At 34.8% G+C, this 18979-nt stretch overlaps 1 protein-coding gene across 2 annotated transcripts in view; it reads right to left on the bottom strand.

Annotated features, from left to right (window-relative positions):
- Nucleotides 1–18979, bottom strand: part of TBC1D22A (TBC1 domain family member 22A) — a 161524-nt gene that overhangs the window by 24880 nt on the left and 117665 nt on the right. Inside the window, exons 12-13 of one of the 2 annotated variants that reach the window (XM_030461184.1) lie at nt 12566–12661; nt 8159–8233 (exon numbers count right to left, since the gene is read on the bottom strand). In XM_030461184.1, coding sequence (XP_030317044.1) covers nt 8201–8233; nt 12566–12661 — 129 coding nt within the window. In that variant the 3' untranslated portion in view covers nt 8159–8200. Of the gene's footprint in view, nt 1–8158; nt 8234–12565; nt 12662–18979 lie in introns of those variants that run through there. The other variant, XM_008492980.2, reaches the window with a different exon arrangement.

Below are 18979 nucleotides of genomic sequence, written 5' to 3'. Positions count from 1 at the left end.
TATTAGTTAACTTTGTTTCAGAAATATTTGTTGACACATTCATAGTCTGGCATGGCTATTCTACAGTACATGTCCTCTATTATGTAGAAATTTTTATCCTAAGGCTCAAATTATTATGACAAGCACTTTACTGAAGACAAAATATAATAATTAAGACAAACTCAACATTTACTCTGAGAAAGAACTAATTGTGGTTGGACGATTCAAGATACAGCATGGCTGTCATGCAGCAAAAATGAAATCTGGACAGATAAGAACATCCAGTCAAATCTGAAAGATCCGAAAATCCCCTCCGGTTCCACAAAGCAAACTGCTATGTTAAATATGTGAATATGTGATAATTCACACATGGAAAGTTACACATTATGTGTTATTTCAATGCACAAATCATGGTTGGAAGGTACATAGATGAACACATTTAAAAGTACAGTTGTTTTTTTTTACCAAACAGAAAGCAAAGCAAGCCTTTTCTGGTTCAGATGTTTCTGGTTGGTTTTTGTTGTTTGTGGCTTTTTTTTTTTTTTAACATGAAGGGAGATTTGATACCATTGAAGTTTTGCCAATCCCACAATTTCTGGTTGCAATTTCATTTTGTTTGTAGAAAGTCTTACCTGGTTTTGGTATTCACTTAAGATCAGCTAAGAGCAGCACATGCAGAATGAAACAGCACTTCTTAAAAAGAGGGATAATATCAGAATATGGATGTAGAAACCTCAGCTCAGCTTTTAACATCATCTTCTACCAGCAACCTATTATGCATTATTAATAATATGTGATAGTCTCAACTATAAAATGGAAAGACATCATGGTAAAACTCTCTGCAAATAATACTTCAATTGCTCTGCATATTTGCAAAACATTTTTTGTTTTCAAGTCTATTTGTTGAACTTGCATTTTATTGATTCATAATGTGCCCAAGTGAATATGCTTTGAAAACTATGATGATATTTATGTAACAGCAGCATGCCTCTGGATCCCCAAGGTCTTACTCAAATTATTCAGAAGATTGTCTTTTTTCTCTCCATGTACAATTTAACTCTTCAACTATGGCACTTACTAAAAATGGTGAGCTGAATTTATCAAACAACTCAACTGAAGTATAAACTGAATTATTATTCTGGTTCACTTAAAGCCATTGAAAACCCCAGAGGATTATCAAGGAAATACTTTATGGAGAAGTGAACAAAAATCAGTCCTTATTCTTGAATATTTCCCAAAGTCTTATTAAACAAATTATATTTTTCAAACCTGTTGTATTTTATTATATAGTATTAATTTCAGTGTTTAGCAGAATAAGCAAAATAGTATTCTATTTCAATTATGAAATACAATGTCATTATTAGATGTAAGCAGAACTACTTAAACATTACAGCTTAGTTTAGTGATGGACTTAGCAGTGCTGGGCTAACAGTTGGACTTGGTGATCTTGAGGGGCTTTTCCAACCAAAACAACCCCATGATTCTGTCACATCCTGTGTAATACTGTGATAATGTGGAGAAAAAAAAATACATATGGGTGCCACCAGCTGTAAAAATACATCTATAGTTGTTTTAAAACACAAAAACAAACCCCATGTAACTCACTTTAGAAAGAGTATTGTAAAATTTCTATCTCAAATAGCTGTATGACAGTTAGTTGCAATCTTGCAAAATAACTATTACTGAATTTCCTCTTTTCATAATCAATTCTTAGACTCTTACTGAGACCATATAATTCAGCACAGATTAAAATTAGATATAGTGAACAGGAGAGAAACTTAAAGAGTTTCTCACTAATAAATACTGATAAAGTAACTGGAGAAATCACTTGCTTTGATTGCTATAGGACCACAGAGGGACACTTGCATCATTTCTGCCTTGTCATTTGCTCTGACAACAACAGCAAAATATGCTACAAAATCCAGCATCAGTTAAGCACTGCAACATTTGGTCCTTTCTACATCTTCAGAATATGGGGGGAAAAAAAATGTCTAAGCGCTACACTTCAGGAAAATGTTGTTATCCATCATTAAGTATCTTATGCATGAATGCTTTAGGAACTTCATCTGCATATACGTTCCCGACAACTAATTTCTGTAACATTATTTGTAGATAAACCTCATTTAAATCAACAATAATTACATTACATTCAGCCCAGGTCACTCTCATTCACTCCAACAGTTATATTTGCTAATCATTTTTGTCGCTCTCTCTGGGCCTACTTCATGGGTCTCAGTTCATTCTGCAAGGACAGCTTTCAACACAAGCTATCAAGTAAGGGACATAAAGTCATATTAAATACTTTGCTGAAATTAAAAAAAAAAAAACAAGAATACAACAGGAAAAAAGCACTTAATCTAACTCAAGTCTCACTAAGCAATTTCCAAACAGGAAAAGCGGACCAACAACACTGGATGTTAATAGAACCTACCATTTTTAGGGTACACAGAGTTTGAGAAAGAATTACTATGCCATTTTTACTGGAATTATAAAGTTCTACATTCAGGTAACTTTCTGCATTCTGTGTTTTTTGTAATCCTTTTTATTTCTTCTTCAAGAAACTCTGATTCTGAACAAACTGTTGTGGTAGGTAGTCAGGGAACACGTGATGTGTTCCTAATATTGTTTTCCAGATTGTTCTGTTAAAAAGTCGGTTTACCAAATGGATAGTAATGGAAAGGCTTATTTAATCAGTTATTGCAAGAGTATATAGAATGCATGGTATGATTTTACATACTAACTACAAATAAAAGCGCCCTCTAAGGTCCACTGAGGTACAGTGAAGGGATAAAATCTGTTACTAAACAACTTTAACAATGTTTATCATGAGAAACTAGACATTTCATTGTTTGTACATTTCAAAATCACCTTCCTATTAACACCACATGGATGTGTTTGCTACCAAAAGCATACTGGATTCAAAACTACAACACTAATTTCCTTAAATTCATGTGTTAGTAATAATGTTAAAAGAGCTGAACAGACAGAGGGAAGGATCAAGACTCTCTTCATAGTCATAGAATCGTAGAATTGCTCAGGCTGGAAAAGACCTTCAAGATCATCAAGCTCAGCCTTGTCCTAACCCTGTTACCCTATAACTGATGACCCACCACTAAATCATGTGCCCAAGCACCACCCATATTCAGGTGTTTAAATTTTAAACACATTCAGGGATGGAAACTCAACCACCTCCCTAGGGAGCCTGTTCCAGTGCTTTCTGTACAAGAAGTTTCTCCTGATACCTAACCTATATCTTCCCCTGATGCACCTTGAAGCCATTTCCACTTGTCCTGTCATCTGTCACCAGTGCTAAGAAACCAATCCCACTCTCACTAAAGTCTCCTTTTAGGTATTTGTAAAGAGTGACAAGGTCTCCCCTCAGCCTATTTCCCCAGTCTAAGCAGCCCCAACATCCTCAGTTGCTCCTCATAAGGGATGTTTTCCAAACAGCTTTGTTGCCCTTCTCTGGACTTACTCCAACACCTCAGTGTCCTTTTTGTATTGAAGTGCCCAAAACTGAACATAGTACTCAAGGTGGGGCCTCACCAGTGCTGAGTACAGAGGCAGGATCACTTCCCTAGTCCTGCTGGTCTCACAGTTTCTGATACAAGCCAGATTGCCACTGGCCTTCCTGGCTACCTGAAAACATCGCTGGCTCATATTCAGCTGACTGCCAATCAATACACCAAGGTCCTTTTCTGCCAGGCAGCTTTCCAGCCACTCTTCTCCAAGCCTGTAGCGTTGCCTGAGGTTGTTGTGACCAAAATGCAGGATCCAACATTTGGCCTTATTGAATTTCACACAGTCGAGTAACTCTGCCCCAAAGAATGCAAAAGAAATGTATGCCTTTTCTTTCTCATGAAAATATTAACAATTTAAAGGCTTCTCTCAAGCAATAGGGATTGTATAAAAACAATCCATGGTTCTTCTCTGCACAACAGCAATTTTTACCAGTGGAATTATGGTCCCTCTCTCCCTCTAGGCAGCAGGCTCCACCAGAGTCACTACTGGATGCTTGAGAACTTCCCTCTTGCCTCCTGACTGACAACATCTCTGGTAACAGTCAGTGCAGGAAATGGTTTCTGGGCTTGCAGAGACATTCAAATCTTCAATCAAATCTTCAAAGAATCTTCAATATTCAGACCACTAAATAGTGACATTTAAAAGATTAATTCTAATTTCTGCCAATACCATGATCCTTTGTAATATACAGGGTGAAACAAATATTTCCAGAGGACAAGATCCGAAGTGACTGACTCACACTCATGTCTTTCCACTGTCTTCACATGTAATTTGAAGTTACTTTACTTCTAATTTAGACTTGGCTGACAGGATTTGCTTTATTTGATAAAAGCTTAAGCCCAACTACATAATGTAACCGATTTCAATCCATCTGGTCTCTGTACCATGAATCATATTTACCTACAATATTTGTACTGAACTATGTATGCACATGGTAAGCATCCCTCTTTTGTTACTTAAAAGATTAATATTTGAAATGTAAGGAAGACAAATATTAGCTAATATCATATGTAACTGATTTAGCAAATAAAAATTACTGCTAATTTTGTCATCTAGCTGCTTTATTCTTTTGAAGAAAACAGAAAAATATTAGTGTTACTCCCCAGTGCTATTAATACAGGATATTACAACCTCAGCTGTCAAATGCACTAAATCTGCTGTCAAAGAATTTGTTCCACGTGAAAGAAAGGATAGAAGTTAATGAATTGCTGTATATTGCACATGAAATCCAAGCAAAAAGCTGCACTTTCAATGTTCAAATTTGAACTTTTTAATTTGATGCATTATCTAAATATTCCCTGTAAAATATTCCCTGATTACCACAAAAGCAAACTACGCAAATAGAATCTTAATTTGGAACTGAAGAAAAACACTGTCTAAATGCAGTTTTTCAAATGGATGTTTACATGAAGAAAAAAACAGAGTATTAAGGATTATGAATTACTATATTTCTTCTTGAAGATTTTCTTTAATAGCAAACAAATTACACTTGTGTGTAAACGAGTCAAAATACGTCTCCAAATTGTTCTGATGAGTGACATAAGAAATTTTAAGATTGTCCTGGTTTGGGCCAGGATAAAGGTGGTTTTCTGTTTCTGTACTTTTGCTTTTAGCTAAGTCCCTTGTAAGTAGTTGCATTTGCTGAAATTAACAGCAAGTTTCTCATGCAGTGTGTGTGCTTCTAGGACTGATAACACTTGATGTTTATAGTTACTGCCAGAGACTGGTATGCAGAGCCAAGGACACAGAGGTCCCACCTGAACCCTCCTTTAGGGAGGAACAGACAAGATAGATACCAGAATTGACCAAACAGAGTATTCCATCCCATATACGTCACACTCAGTATAAATTTGAGGCATCACGAGGGCCGAGCCAGATCTTTCCAGATCTTTTCCTTTCCTCCCTTTCTTCACCCGGCATCCTGGAAGGATCCTGTCTGTTCATCTGCCTGTGGTCCTAATCCGTGCCAGTCCATATCTGTGTGTTCCTGCCTCCAGTTCCCGGCTGCTGCCGACTCCAGGAGTCCAGCCTGGACTTTCCCAGGGCTGCCCTACAGCCTCGGTGGTGACGTGAGAGTTACTGGGGGAAAGGGGGGAGGAATGTGGTTTCCATTTTCCTGTATATTTGTATATATTTAGTAATTTTTCCCTAATTACCATTACTGTTTCATTAAAGTTGTGTAGTTTAGTTTCCAACTCATAAGTCTCTCTCCCTTATTCTCTCTCCTTTCTTCATCGAGGGGAGAGAGAGATTAAAGAGAGCGTCTGTTATTCGGTTTAATTGCCGGGCCAGTGTTAAACCGTGACAAAGATCTTTGCTCTCCAAGCACACTCTCAATCTACTTGCCAGCAAAAGCAGCTGACAATCACTGGAAAACAATTCTTTATATTTTTCTAAACTCCAACACATTTCCTCTAGAAACAGCCACTGCAGCCTCTATTGTGATGTATCTTTTTCCCTTCTAGATATTCTCAACTAATCAGCTGGGGAAGAAAGCACCTGTTACTGTGTCCCAGTACTTTGATTTTCAGATGTGTCAAGCTCCTGAGTAATAAATGACTTGGTAAAAGCCAGGTGCCTTGAAATGACACTTCAAGTTGGTTAGAGTAAAAATTGAAATAAAGATACTAAATTTCAACACTTACAATAAAGAATACAGAGACAGATAAAAGATAAAAAAAAAAATTCAGCCTACTTACATCAATATCAAAACTTAAAGACTCTCCTCCTGTTTCTTATCACAAAAGTTTCACCTTTCTACTTTCCATGCTGCATTCTCAGGACACATCCTATTGCTACAGAATGTTAGCCCTGTAGAACTAGTGTCCTGCATCCTTCTGATTGGCATTTTTATTTCAGTATAGATTAATTTTTTAAAAAAACAATATTCTTCAGTAGAATAGGGTCTGTGAAAAACTGGACAGATTTCCCAGTGTAAGATATGGCTGCAATAATCAGGTATTTACATGTTCCCATAAGCAAGATTAATTGACTACCCAAGGACTTCTACTTTTGCTCAATCACTTTTGAGAGAGCAAGGCTTACTTTTCACTGACTCCTGTGGCTTATCTGATAACACTAGTTTATAGCACAGAGTAACTTCTGATTTTCAGCAGCAAACGTGTATTAAAGGTCCTTGCAATTCAGTATCATTGTAATGTAACTTGCAATGTTACTATGTACAAGTGTTCCAAATATTTCAAGAAGTATGACTTCTGGGAGAGGGAACAGATGGAAAGCAGTCAAGAGAAACAGATGTGCAAATTTCAAATTCACATACAGAACCCAAATCTTTTATGCAATATTAGAGGAAAGTTAAATACTATTTTAAAAATTTAGACACAAGTAATGTATTATTATTATGAACTACTGGCCTATAAACTCAAGTAAAATAGGTAAATTTAGATATGAAAATATGCTCATCGCTAGCTGAATAAAATATAAATAAAAAGCGAGGGTTCTGTTTGTTGAGGCTTTTTATGATTTCTAGTCTCAGCTTTACACATTTAAAAGCTAAGCTTTTGAGGAAAAATAATGTATAAAACAGGAAAAATACAGGAGTACCAATGAGAACTGGATTCCTAGCACAATACACACCAACCAGCTAAATTAAAAAATGATTCACTGGTTATGCCTCACATCATATAAAGCAAGCAGTCCTTTACTTTAATACAGTAAAGGCAATTATTTAAAAACTCACATTATAAACTGGAAAATAAGATCTTAAAATATTAAGGAAACCTGTATTGCTGTAATTGAGCATAAATAGTTGGTATAAAGTAACGTTTCTGATATATATGTTTTTATAGTAAGTCATCACTAGGAAGGATATTCAAATTAAACTTTAAACTACAACTTGTTAATTATGCAGACAGAAGTATAGATTAGTCTTCCTATTTTGTTTTCAGTCTCCTCTGTAACCATCTACTGTCCTATTATTAGAGTGTGGTTACATTATTTTACTTGTGTAGCTGTAGCAAATGCACATTCTTACAGGTGCATACAATCAGATTTGTCTTTCTTTAAAATTTTCTCTTTCGAATTATTTTAGGTCAAATGCAAGAATCTACTTCAATTGAAATGTTAGTTTACACAAAAAGTGAAATAAAAAATATACCCTTGATAAAGCTAGCAGTCCAAATGATGATAAATGAAAGCTATGGACTCCTTTGTGGTTGTACATAAAGTCAGAAAAAAATTAAGAGCATTCACCTAAATTATAATAGGACAGACAATTGTGCACACATTCATTTTGGTGATGCAGTCAATGAGGCCTACTCCCTAGTATTCATGTAAAACAATTATTAAAGAACCATTATTTAAAGATTTTACAAATGAGAACAAAGGACAGTCACTACTCTGAAGGTTTTAGGAACCAAGTATAAAACAAGAAACAACAAACTCACAAAAAAGTAAAAAGAAGCAACAAAAAACCAGTCAGTATGACTGTCACCTCTCAAATCTATTCTGGCTACTGCGGCAAAACAGACCTTACATAAGAATCCAGAGGAAAGTAACTGAGTGTCTGCATTAGGTACTCCATTAAAGTAAGAGTCAACATGGGAGATAGCACAGACACTTTCTTGAGAACCCAGGTGTGTGATGGGGCTGTCATCACTAGCTGATAAACTGGCAGTCAGCATCTTGGCACGATATATGAGATGCTATGCAAGGTGTCGGCGTTAGTCCAGTAAAGGCCTCAGAAGAGAATGCAGCTAAGTTTTCCTTGGTGCTATAAAGGAAAGGGAGATAAAGGAGATGCAAAGCAAGAAAAAATGATGGACTGAAAAATGATCTTTACAGCTTCTTTGCAGTCTGGGTGAATACAAATGAAGCAGAAGTGCATTTGTCAAAGCCAAAGAAAAGGACATTGTGGTAATAAAGATGTGAGTTGATGACAGCATGGGTGAAAATGTCTGTCAGACAGACAGAAGAGTCTGTATCTTAGAATTATGAAGAGGAAAAAATCTGAAAGACAGATTTCTTGCTATAGCATATTGCATATATTTTTACATCTCACCTATGTCAACAAAATTATAACTTGCTTACACCAAAAATTTGGACTAAACCTCTAATACCTAACAGTTAAATCAGTGTCAGTCCATCATTACTATTACCTTATATTCAGTATGACAGCTGAACCTAGTCCCTGAATTCCTGTGCCCTTACAAATTTTTCACATCTCCTTTGACACCCATATTTTTAATTATATTTTTAACTCTGAATATACTAAAAATCAAGCTTGAAATATTTTCTCACTTAATAGCAAATACTGAAGTCTCAAGAATTCAGGAGAATTTTGGAATTATGTCTATGGTTAGGAAAATTAATAAGTCAAAGTCTAAGACACGATGATTAATAGAAAGGTCTTCATTACCTGCATCTTTATTTACTGAAGCTTACATATTAGAAATCAAATGAACTCACATTTTGCATTCACATCACAGGTCACAATTTATTACATTGAAAAAGCCAATGTATTTTTATCTATGTTACAGTTACCACTTTTTTTCTTTTTGAACTAGAATAGAACCAGTGAACTAACACAGACCATCTATACTATCAGCAGAAACACCATAAGCCAAGAATGCCTCATCTGATCTTATAAAACATCACATCTGCTACAAAGGAACTAAAGGTCTTCCTTTAAAGGTCTAAAAGTCTGCCCACTGTTCTCTGTTCCCTGACATGTGAAGTAAAACAAAATATGAATGGAGCTACAGAGCTACCCAAACTCACTTTCTGCACCTGGGTTTGTGGAATACCCTATGTGGGAAAAGAAGATTCTTTCTCTAGAAGTACCATGAGAGAATTACAAGCACTAACTATAAGTAAAACATATCATTCTTTCCAGCAACATTAACATAATTGCAAAATTGCATCTTTTTTGTCCTCACTACATATCATCACATCAAATAGCTCATTGTGTTACATAACAATTTTCAAAGTAAGATCAAAGCTTACTAGAAAGGTTACTGGTACCTTTATTGAGCAGGAAAAAATGCTGGCAACTAGCAAAACAAAAAAAGTGACACTTTCCCTCTCCCCAGCATCCCAAACACTGCAGTTCAAAATATTTGTCCATTTAAAGCCATTGTATTGTATTTTACAGAACTCAGGGATGATTTATAACATGAACAAGTGGCATGGAAACATCTGTGGAAAGCCAGTGGGTGCCAGTTTTCACGAAACAGAGACATAAGACAAATACCAAAAATAATCTATTAAATTGCTCTAGATTTACATATAAAGCATCACCTTTCTGCTCACTTGTCTACTGTAAAAACCTATGCTATCCTGAAAATCTGATGTTTCAGAGGAGGTCTACAATGAGATCTTATCTAACAGATGGCAGTAAGAACAGTAACTTGTTCCAATTAAAATGAACATAACTTCTATCATGACTTCATTATCGTCTTACAGTGAGAAAATTATTCTCCCTTTCAAACATGAAAAATATGGGACTAGAGTGAACACAGTTTTATATGCTTCTGTTACAAGCTTAAATTATTATGCATGTACATGTAGTTATATTTACAGTATGTATATTATTTCAATATCTGCGTACTGAACTGGTTTCTTTCTCTACTGCCTGCACTGAAATTTATTTCCTATGATGTAATACTTAATTCTACAAATGTAATCCAAGTACCAAGAAGTTTTCAGGTTTTTTCACTATGCAGTACTAGTCCTGCCAGCCCAGTTCCTTTCATTTCAGAATTTCTTTCTCTGCTAAGCAACAAATCAGAAAAAAAAAAAGGACCAGAACCAAACCAAGAGCCACGCACACATGCTGACTATTATCATGCACAGCTGAACATTTGGCATATAAATTTATTAATTAATCTATTCATATGAGGAAGAGTAAACACTATACCTTTTTACTCACTTTTCAAATTTGCAACGGGACATACTTAAGAGAATAGAAATAAAGAGTTGAAGAATAAAGATTTATTTCTATCATTGGCCAGTCTGTCCCATTACTGATAATATACTTCATCAAATGATAAGAAAACAGTACTGAAAAATTAAGTCCTTTAAAACTGGCCTTTGAAAACCAACTCCGAGTCTCATTTGGCATATCATTATATCTGAGATTCTGGGGAAATTATTCTGCCTTAAGGTTACAGTGAGATTTTTAATTATACTAAAAGGGGTCAAATAGACATGTGAAAGAAAAGCATGAGTTTTCACATGCAGTATTAAATAACCAGACCTTCTGACTGGCAATTAGGAGAGACTTGCCATGTCAATGTCATACACAGAAAACCAAATACAACACATGATATGCAAGAGAAATGACTGGCTGCATATTTTGATGATGCTTGTTGTAGTTACAGAATACAAAATTTCCAGACAAAATGTACTATAACTATCACTTCTCAATAATGTGAATTCAATGCAATCAGAGTACAGACCAAACTTCTCAGTTTTTTGATTTAGTTTAAATGCCATTTACTTGAGCTACTATTCTGAAGACTGGGCAATGGCCTACAGTTATTATTAACAAAGCAGAATAACAAAGATTCTTGCCTGTGGGAGAGAAGTACTATTTGGAGAATTGGTAACACTTAAAATGATTAAACTAAAAAGGTCTTAAAATTATTTTTAATGAATAATAATTAAATTATTGTTTACATAATAAAGCCAAGCCTTTTAGTGCTAAGATGTGACAGTGATAAAATTTACACTAGTCTACAGATCCTAAAAACTCCTAATTGCATTTCTATGTTGTAAGCAAGATAAAGCAATTTGATAAATGTGTTTCAGTGTGTTCCTAAGTTATGTGCTTCATAGTCCAGCTCATACAGCATATAAAGAATTAAGCCATAAGACATACTTTAATAATTGATTAAGCAAACAAATTAAAAACATATAAGGAGAACAAAACAAATCTCCATAGTACTACACCTTGGGATTATGACTTACTTTAAACATAATTCTAATAAATACAGTAGAGAAGAAAAATTATGAACTTTGGTGCAGGAAATCAACAGAAAAAAATGTATAGGAAGGATTAACAGTGAACAATTCTAGTTAAAATGCCTGGCTGCCAATACTAAAGTTGTTTTTTACAAAATACCGTAAGTCAAGAAAATATGGCATGTTAGCAGGTAGAATAAATTAAAGTTGCTATATTGAGCCCTCAGGCATTTATTTATTGCAAAGATGGGTAAGAACAGTTAAAATGTTCTAAATAAATGATATTATGAAGAAAGATAAAATAGATTGAAGTGATAGAGAAATTTACACAATGGTTCATTTGTAAAGGGCAACAGAGTTCAGTCAGATGGAAAGAAAATAAGCTGGTAAAAGGCCATTTCTTCAGGGCAGGCTTTGCAACATGGCTTGTTTACAGTCAGCCTGTAAACAGGACCTTAATCCCTTTCAGGCACTGCATGTGTATCGTAGAGTAAAATTCAATTTAAAATATTTCTATGAAAGTGAAGTGTCACCAGCTCACAACACAACTTCTACTGGGGTATGCAAATGATTTGCCAATTTATCATATTCAAATCCCTGATATGCTCTGTGCTGAAAAAAAGTGGTTTTGAAATATAGGAACATGAAGTAAATTTACAGTCCTAATAATTCCTACTGAAAAACAGGGTCCATATTTTAAAAGACTGCTTGCCTAGCTGTTTTGAAAGAATAAACATCACCTTGTAAATGTCTAGTGTTAAACAGATGACATATTATAAATATCACTTTATCACTTTAGTGATGCATTTAAGATTAAAAAAAAAATGCAGTTAACTTTTCAGAAAATCTCTTGGTGAAATATCAAGGCTCTGCTTTTAACAGGATCAACAGAAACTGTCTTTTCAAATACTGTCTCTGTTAAAATAGCATTTTTTTCCAGAATGCATAAAGAAAACACATCTCCTACTGCTTACAGCCCATCATTTCAAGTCCAATAGTTTTGGAGCATCTCTAACAGTCACACACCATTAGTCTTGCTGCAACTGCTACTATTTTGTCATAAATTTATTCCCAAGTAATGCAAGGGAGCTAAGTTTAATAAAATATCACCTTGTGCTTAAAAAATATCCCCTTCACTTACTTGAAAATCTTTCTCTTCCAGGATCTCTTTCCTCCACCTGACAAGAAAGGCAGCACAGACGTACAAGTGGAAGTGAGAAAAACCCTCTGGTTCAGACTAGAAAAAATAAAAATAAATGATCATTTCACTAGACAAACATTTTCAATCACCATATACCCCAAGTGTATTTTTGTGGCATTCACTACTAAATACAAATGTCAGCTACATCTCTCTCTCTGCCTACCACAAAACTGTATGTATGTCATCTATGCCAAACCTTTTCATAGCTATTATCTGTAATTAAGGGGAATTAAGGGAAGGTTTGCATTTCTTTTATGTAAATTAATTCTTTACAGATGCATTTCCTCCATTTCTGATGGCATGAAATACCATACAGACTCGCTCAACATTGTGATGTGATATATAGGGGAGTAAAGCATAGTATCATTTGATACTAGTAGATTTTCATTATTAATTCTGCTATAGGAAATTTAAGTTTTTTAAAAACATAAAATCTGGTGCATATGTGATGAAATTAGAGGTTTTTACTAAAGGAAAAAACCTGCTCCTTGTAACACAAAATGTTTACAGCTCTAATTTGTACTCAGACTTGCAGCTTTCTGTTCTAGTTCAAGTCAGCAGATTCAGTCACTTAGAACTTCCCCCTAGAAACTGAGATTTTATACCTAGAAGCTTGGAAAAACTTGTGATCCTATTTTTAGAAGACTTCAAGTTCTCTTGAATTATGAAATTAATCTTAGGTGTTGTTTTCTTTACCACAGAGAATTGAAAAAATAATTAGATTTAATTATCAATGTGATCATTGTGAACCAATGCTATGTAAAATCTCATTAAAATAGCATTTTAAAATAACAATTATATAAATTTGAACTACACAATCTGAAAAATTTAGGGATACTTAAATGATATCTAAATCATTTATAAGATCTAATTGTAGCACTTTAAAAGTATAGCATATCTTTTTCGTAGTCTTTACTGGTCATTTAGAAACAGTTTATTCTTTAGAAAACTGCAGTGTTCTGCTCAAGTAAAGTGAACTGAAACAACTTCCTATGTAAAACATAACGTGATAAAATAGCTTCTATTGCTGTTTAACCAAGATGATCACAGTGTTTAACATATCACATAACATTCATAACAGTGCAAGAAAGTAAAGTCAATGACACCGTAAGTGGAGAAGGAAAAATAATCTCCTACTAGAACTTTTCCTTCTTTGCCCTTGGCTTATGGAAGTGCAAAGTGAGATACAAGGGGCTGCTACAAACACCTACAGCTACAGAAACTACAGATCCTCCTGTCCACCAAATCAGTAAGAATCCAGAAACAAGATAATGACAATTATCTGCAGAGAATTTTTAAGTTTAAAAGTGTAGTTGGAACTGAAAAAGGAACTAGTTAATTTTGGAACCTGAAAAAGAAGATTCAGATTATAACATCTTGTGATATTCTTCCTACTCTAGGAATCTTCTTGAATAACATGACCTGAATAACACTGTAAAATCCCAGGACATATAAAGCCTACGGTAATTTAAACAACACCTCTCTAGAGTTTGTCTTAATCAGAAAAATTGAAGTAAATTTCAATTTACAGTATTAGAGTTTTACAGAATTATGTACTGACTAACAATCTCTTGAAAAATCAATGTCTTTTATTTCAGTGTTGGCATTTCTTCTGGGATGGAAAATTAAATATATAAAAGCAAAAAATGGTATTTCAAGAAGACACACTTGAAAGCAAAGTGCTGCTACCACTTATCATATCGGAAACTATTATTGCTAAATTTAAATAATCAAAAACAATTCTAAAGATGCAGAAGGCCAATTCTAAACAATCCTCTTCCTACTTTATTGTGTGAATAAATTTATAGAACATGCAGTATTTTAAAAAGTTCAGCCTCTGATAATTTTTTATAACATTTTCATCTCTAAAACAAGAAAAAGTATTTAAATTTTTTAGAATCATGTACAGCAACTGTACTTGTCTATTTTTGCTCAGCACTGAACTACCATCAATTTCTCACTTGTAGTACACATTTTTTAAATGTCCTTTCAAGTAGTACCCTTTAAACATACATGAAAAGTTCATCGTTTAAGACTAAATCAAATCTGTAGAAGACAAGATAAACACACGTTCCAGAAGCCCACTCTGAAGCATTGTGCTGTAACCTGGTGAAGACTTTCTGGCACAGTCAGAAGCCGAGCCCACCATTACCTGGTGAAATACGATCTGTGTTTGGATGTTCTTCAAAGAACAGGTAACTGAAGAGCATGGTACCAGTCTGAGCATTTGCACTCAAGGAAAGCAAGGAAGCAGAAAAATTATGGTTACAGGATGGAGGCAGATAAAGCTGGACTGAGACAGCTCAAAAGATAAAGAAAAACACAGAAATACTGCTGAGAGTCAGTTAAAGAAGAAGACAATTTTTGCAGATGAAGAAATAATAAGACTGAATAGTCTGTTGGCAGGAAAACTTCATTTTTAATAACGATTATTTATTCAGGCTACTTTATGTACTAGATTATTTGTTATCCTACCTGACTATTATACTAAAGGTTCACACTTCTTTAACTACATGAGCAAGAAAATGGGAACTGAAAGGAACGTGGTGTGGTATTACTATACATACTCTAATTCTCCTTTCTTCTCCTCCTCCAGCATTATGTAAGCCTTGAAAAGCATCGGAGAGAAAGGAGAAGGATTAAAGAAAACTATCTGAAAGCAGCATTTTAAGTCACTTTGCAGAAGCTGCTGGCAAAACAGTTCATTTTGCTCTCTCTTACATGGATTCAAACAACATTACATTACAAGGGTATTCAAATGAGACCATTATTCTTTTTTCTGGTAAAACCCTAAGATTATGTTTTTTTAAGCCCACGAATTCATTCAGTTCTCACACAATTTAAAAGAAGTTCTTCCATAGTCTTAAAGTCAACATAAGTGACACAAATTAAGACAAACCCTAGGGTTGCAAATTGGAAATTGAAATTATTTTTGAGGACTAGAAGAAAAAAAAAATCTGGAAGTATGTAAGAACCTGTGCTTTTTCTTGAGATCTTTTGGTTCAACTTTTTTTTCTCCAATACAAGTTTCATCAGCTCTTTTAAATGAAACAAAATAGCTTTAAATATGCAATTCATTAGAGAAAAAAATGCATATCCCTCTACAGATTTATAAATTCATCATGCTTCAGAGATAAATCTAGGCTACCAAGTATTTCCAATGGATAGTTTCAGACAGTTTTGAAAATTGAGTAAAACAGGTAATGCATAATTGCCTTTTCTAACACCTGCTACCTATTATACTTTTGCATTTGTGGCTTTTGAAGATACAAACAGTTTGATCTCTAGATGTACAGAAATGCAGACTAACGGCTAAAAGCTATTTAAAGTCAAATAAAAACAATGACCTTGATTTAAATATTTTAGCAAAAGATCTCAAGGCAGATGTACAACCTTCCAGAAGACTTATTCCAAACATATTACAGATGACTCAGAGCACATTATCTAAGAACCATCTGTCATTATCAATAAAAGTCATTTAGATTGTTAACATCACAAATAGCTCATTGCCCTGCAAACGCTGGATCTCTTCTGCAGCTGAAATGAAATGCCTGCTTTATCCTGCACTCCCCAAACTTCTTGAATTAGACAGTAACTAAAAGAATGCAGATTTTGTTGTATGACTAGGCTGATTATTGTCTAGGCAATGATTAGTTTAATCTGCCTCCCATACCCTGGATACTTCAGCATTTAGGGAGGATAATATCTCATTGCATTATATTTGTTGATAAATACAGTATACGATTATTTTTTGAGTACTTAGAATTATTAAAGCTATGAAATTGTGCCAGGTTTAGGTATTAAACTACCACATTTCACACACAAACAATGGCTCAGACACAAGGACTTCCAAACACTTTATGATTTCAAATTAATAAAGCCATTTTAAACAGCTCCGGTTGTACACATTATGGAGAGAAGATAGTTTAGCTGTAAAGAGGTTTAATTAACTTTTTCAAAATAATGCAAGCAATCTATAGCAAGAAAAGAGAAAGAAGCCAGAGCAGGATTATCACGGAAAGTGGAACATGTTGGCTGCTCCTCTAAGAGTTGCCTTTTTCATCAGGCAGGAGCTTGGACTTGCTCGGCACAGGCTCAATCCACTGTGAAAAGTGAGGCTCCTAGTTCTAGTCTGAGAAAACAGACAAGATGGATACACCATGGAGAGGTCCATCAGGGTAACTAGTCTGCCATCAGCAATGTCCAACAGCAGATAATTAAGAGTATGAGAGTGCAAGCAGACAGATGTACTTCCCCAGAATACTCATCCAGCTTTCAAGGATTTAATCCACAGATGTCCTTACACAAGGAACAGAATATGTCAGTTTAATAGGTGCTAACAGACTTGTCTTTACTTATCTGCCCAAAGCTTTTTTTCAAGTGTAAGCTTGTTTGGTAATCACAAAGTCCTGTGACAAACAATTCCAAAATGCAAGTGTGTACTATACAGCACGCATGCTGTAAACCCAACATCTGTTCTTTCATTCGATCTATTCAGTTATGTCATTCAAAGAGAATAAAAAAGAGAATAAGAAAGCTTACTTCCCCTTCACATACTTCAATCCACTCATCTTTCCTTCTCTTTGGCAGACTATAATTTTTTTTTCTCTATTCCATCTTTTCTCAGCCTTAATAAGCATTCTTTCCTGTACTTTTCTGATTTTGAAAAAAGGTACAACTGTACACCACATGTAAGATGAAGTGTAACATAACTCTCATAACTGCATAATGATTTTTGTTTCCTTTTCCTTTCCCAGTAATTCTTAGCTTTTGATGTTGGTTTTTTAAATTATTATTCTTTCTTGACTAGCAGTGAGCTCATGTTGTCCTCTTCCACTGGAGTGCAGAAATCTAACTTGAAGTCCATAGTTATACCAGTAAAGTTAGGATGTTTCCAAACACACACAGAGTAACACTTTCTATTTGTCTACACGGAATTTCACTTATTTACTGCCTGGTTGTTTGCAGCAACATGAAGTCTGGCAGCTCCTTGCTGTTAAACTCTTGCCTGCAGTACTCTCAATAAGATGGTGTTAGCAGCAAACTTTCTGTCTTGTTCCTGTGTGCCTTCTCCAGTCCTTTCAGCAGAAATGGCAGAAGCCGTTCAACACAAATTGAAAAAGAATTACATGTGATTTCCTTTAATTTTGAAACCTGTCTGCTTATTCCTACCATCTGTTTCTATCTTTCAGACAGTTATTATCCATACAAGGGCATTCCCTTTCATTGCACAGGTGTGTTTTTTCTTAAATAACATTTTGTGAAAACTCTTCACTGTTTTCAGCCATCTCAGTAGGATACATCAACCTGGTCCACACATTTGCTAGTTTTTAAAGCTTTGCTACCTGTGTTTTCTCTCTACAAAAATCGTAACACCTTCTTGAAATATCAATTTACAGTGAAAGAAAACAAGTTTAGAGAACACTGTATTAAAGTTCTAAATCTTGTTTTTCTTGAAGAAACTGGAATACTCTGAGAACTGCAAATGCTGTCATTGTACACAGCCTACCAACTCATGCAGTGTCACAGCCTTCTCCTGCCTCTCAGTTTCACGGTCAGTTACATAATGAAATTTTGATTATGCCATTGTGCTAACAATTTAAATTTTAGTCATGATGAATGTTTAAAAGTAATTAACTGTTATACATAAAATACATAATACAAATATTTATTTTTATTGAGTTAGCAGATTTTGGATTGTGTTCCGTTGCCTTTTGACACAGTAAGTATTCCAAGGGGATGATCCTAACAGCAGTAAGTGACTAACAGCACCTGCCTAAACTGTATCTAATCTGACAATAAACATGGCAACAAAGATGGACCATTTATGCATAAAAAACCCCAACCAAACCAAAAACCACTTATAGTAAGGGATGTTTCTAATCCATTAATTCATAAATTCAACATTCACTTGTCAATATGAAAATGTATGGGTTGGTTAGATCTTTGAATTAAAACAAAATCTGATCCAAACACATTTAATAACCCTTGAAAATCTGTAATGGAAACAAACTATTTAAGGTCATAACAGCAAACTAGAAGTATCTGGAACAACCAAAAGACCATGCAAAAAAAATCTTCTCTCAACTCTTAGTGCTCATTTCAAATCCCTTATAGAAAAGCTATTTCCAGAAAAATCTTTGTAAGACCTATGTTCACATCTTTTTCACAGAATCATAGAATACTTTGAGTTCCAAAGGACCTTAAAGATCATCCAGTTCCAAACCCCTGCATGGGCAGACACAACTCCCACTAGACCAGATGGCTCAAAGCCAAATCCAAGCCTTGAACACATCCAGGGAAGGGGCAGCCACAACTTCCCTGGGCAACCTATTATAGTGTCTTACCTTCCTC

Source organism: Calypte anna, chromosome 1, assembly GCF_003957555.1.
Source record: "Calypte anna isolate BGI_N300 chromosome 1, bCalAnn1_v1.p, whole genome shotgun sequence".
Taxonomy (NCBI): Eukaryota; Metazoa; Chordata; class Aves; order Apodiformes; family Trochilidae; genus Calypte; species Calypte anna.
This window is presented reverse-complemented; position numbering and strand designations above follow the sequence as displayed.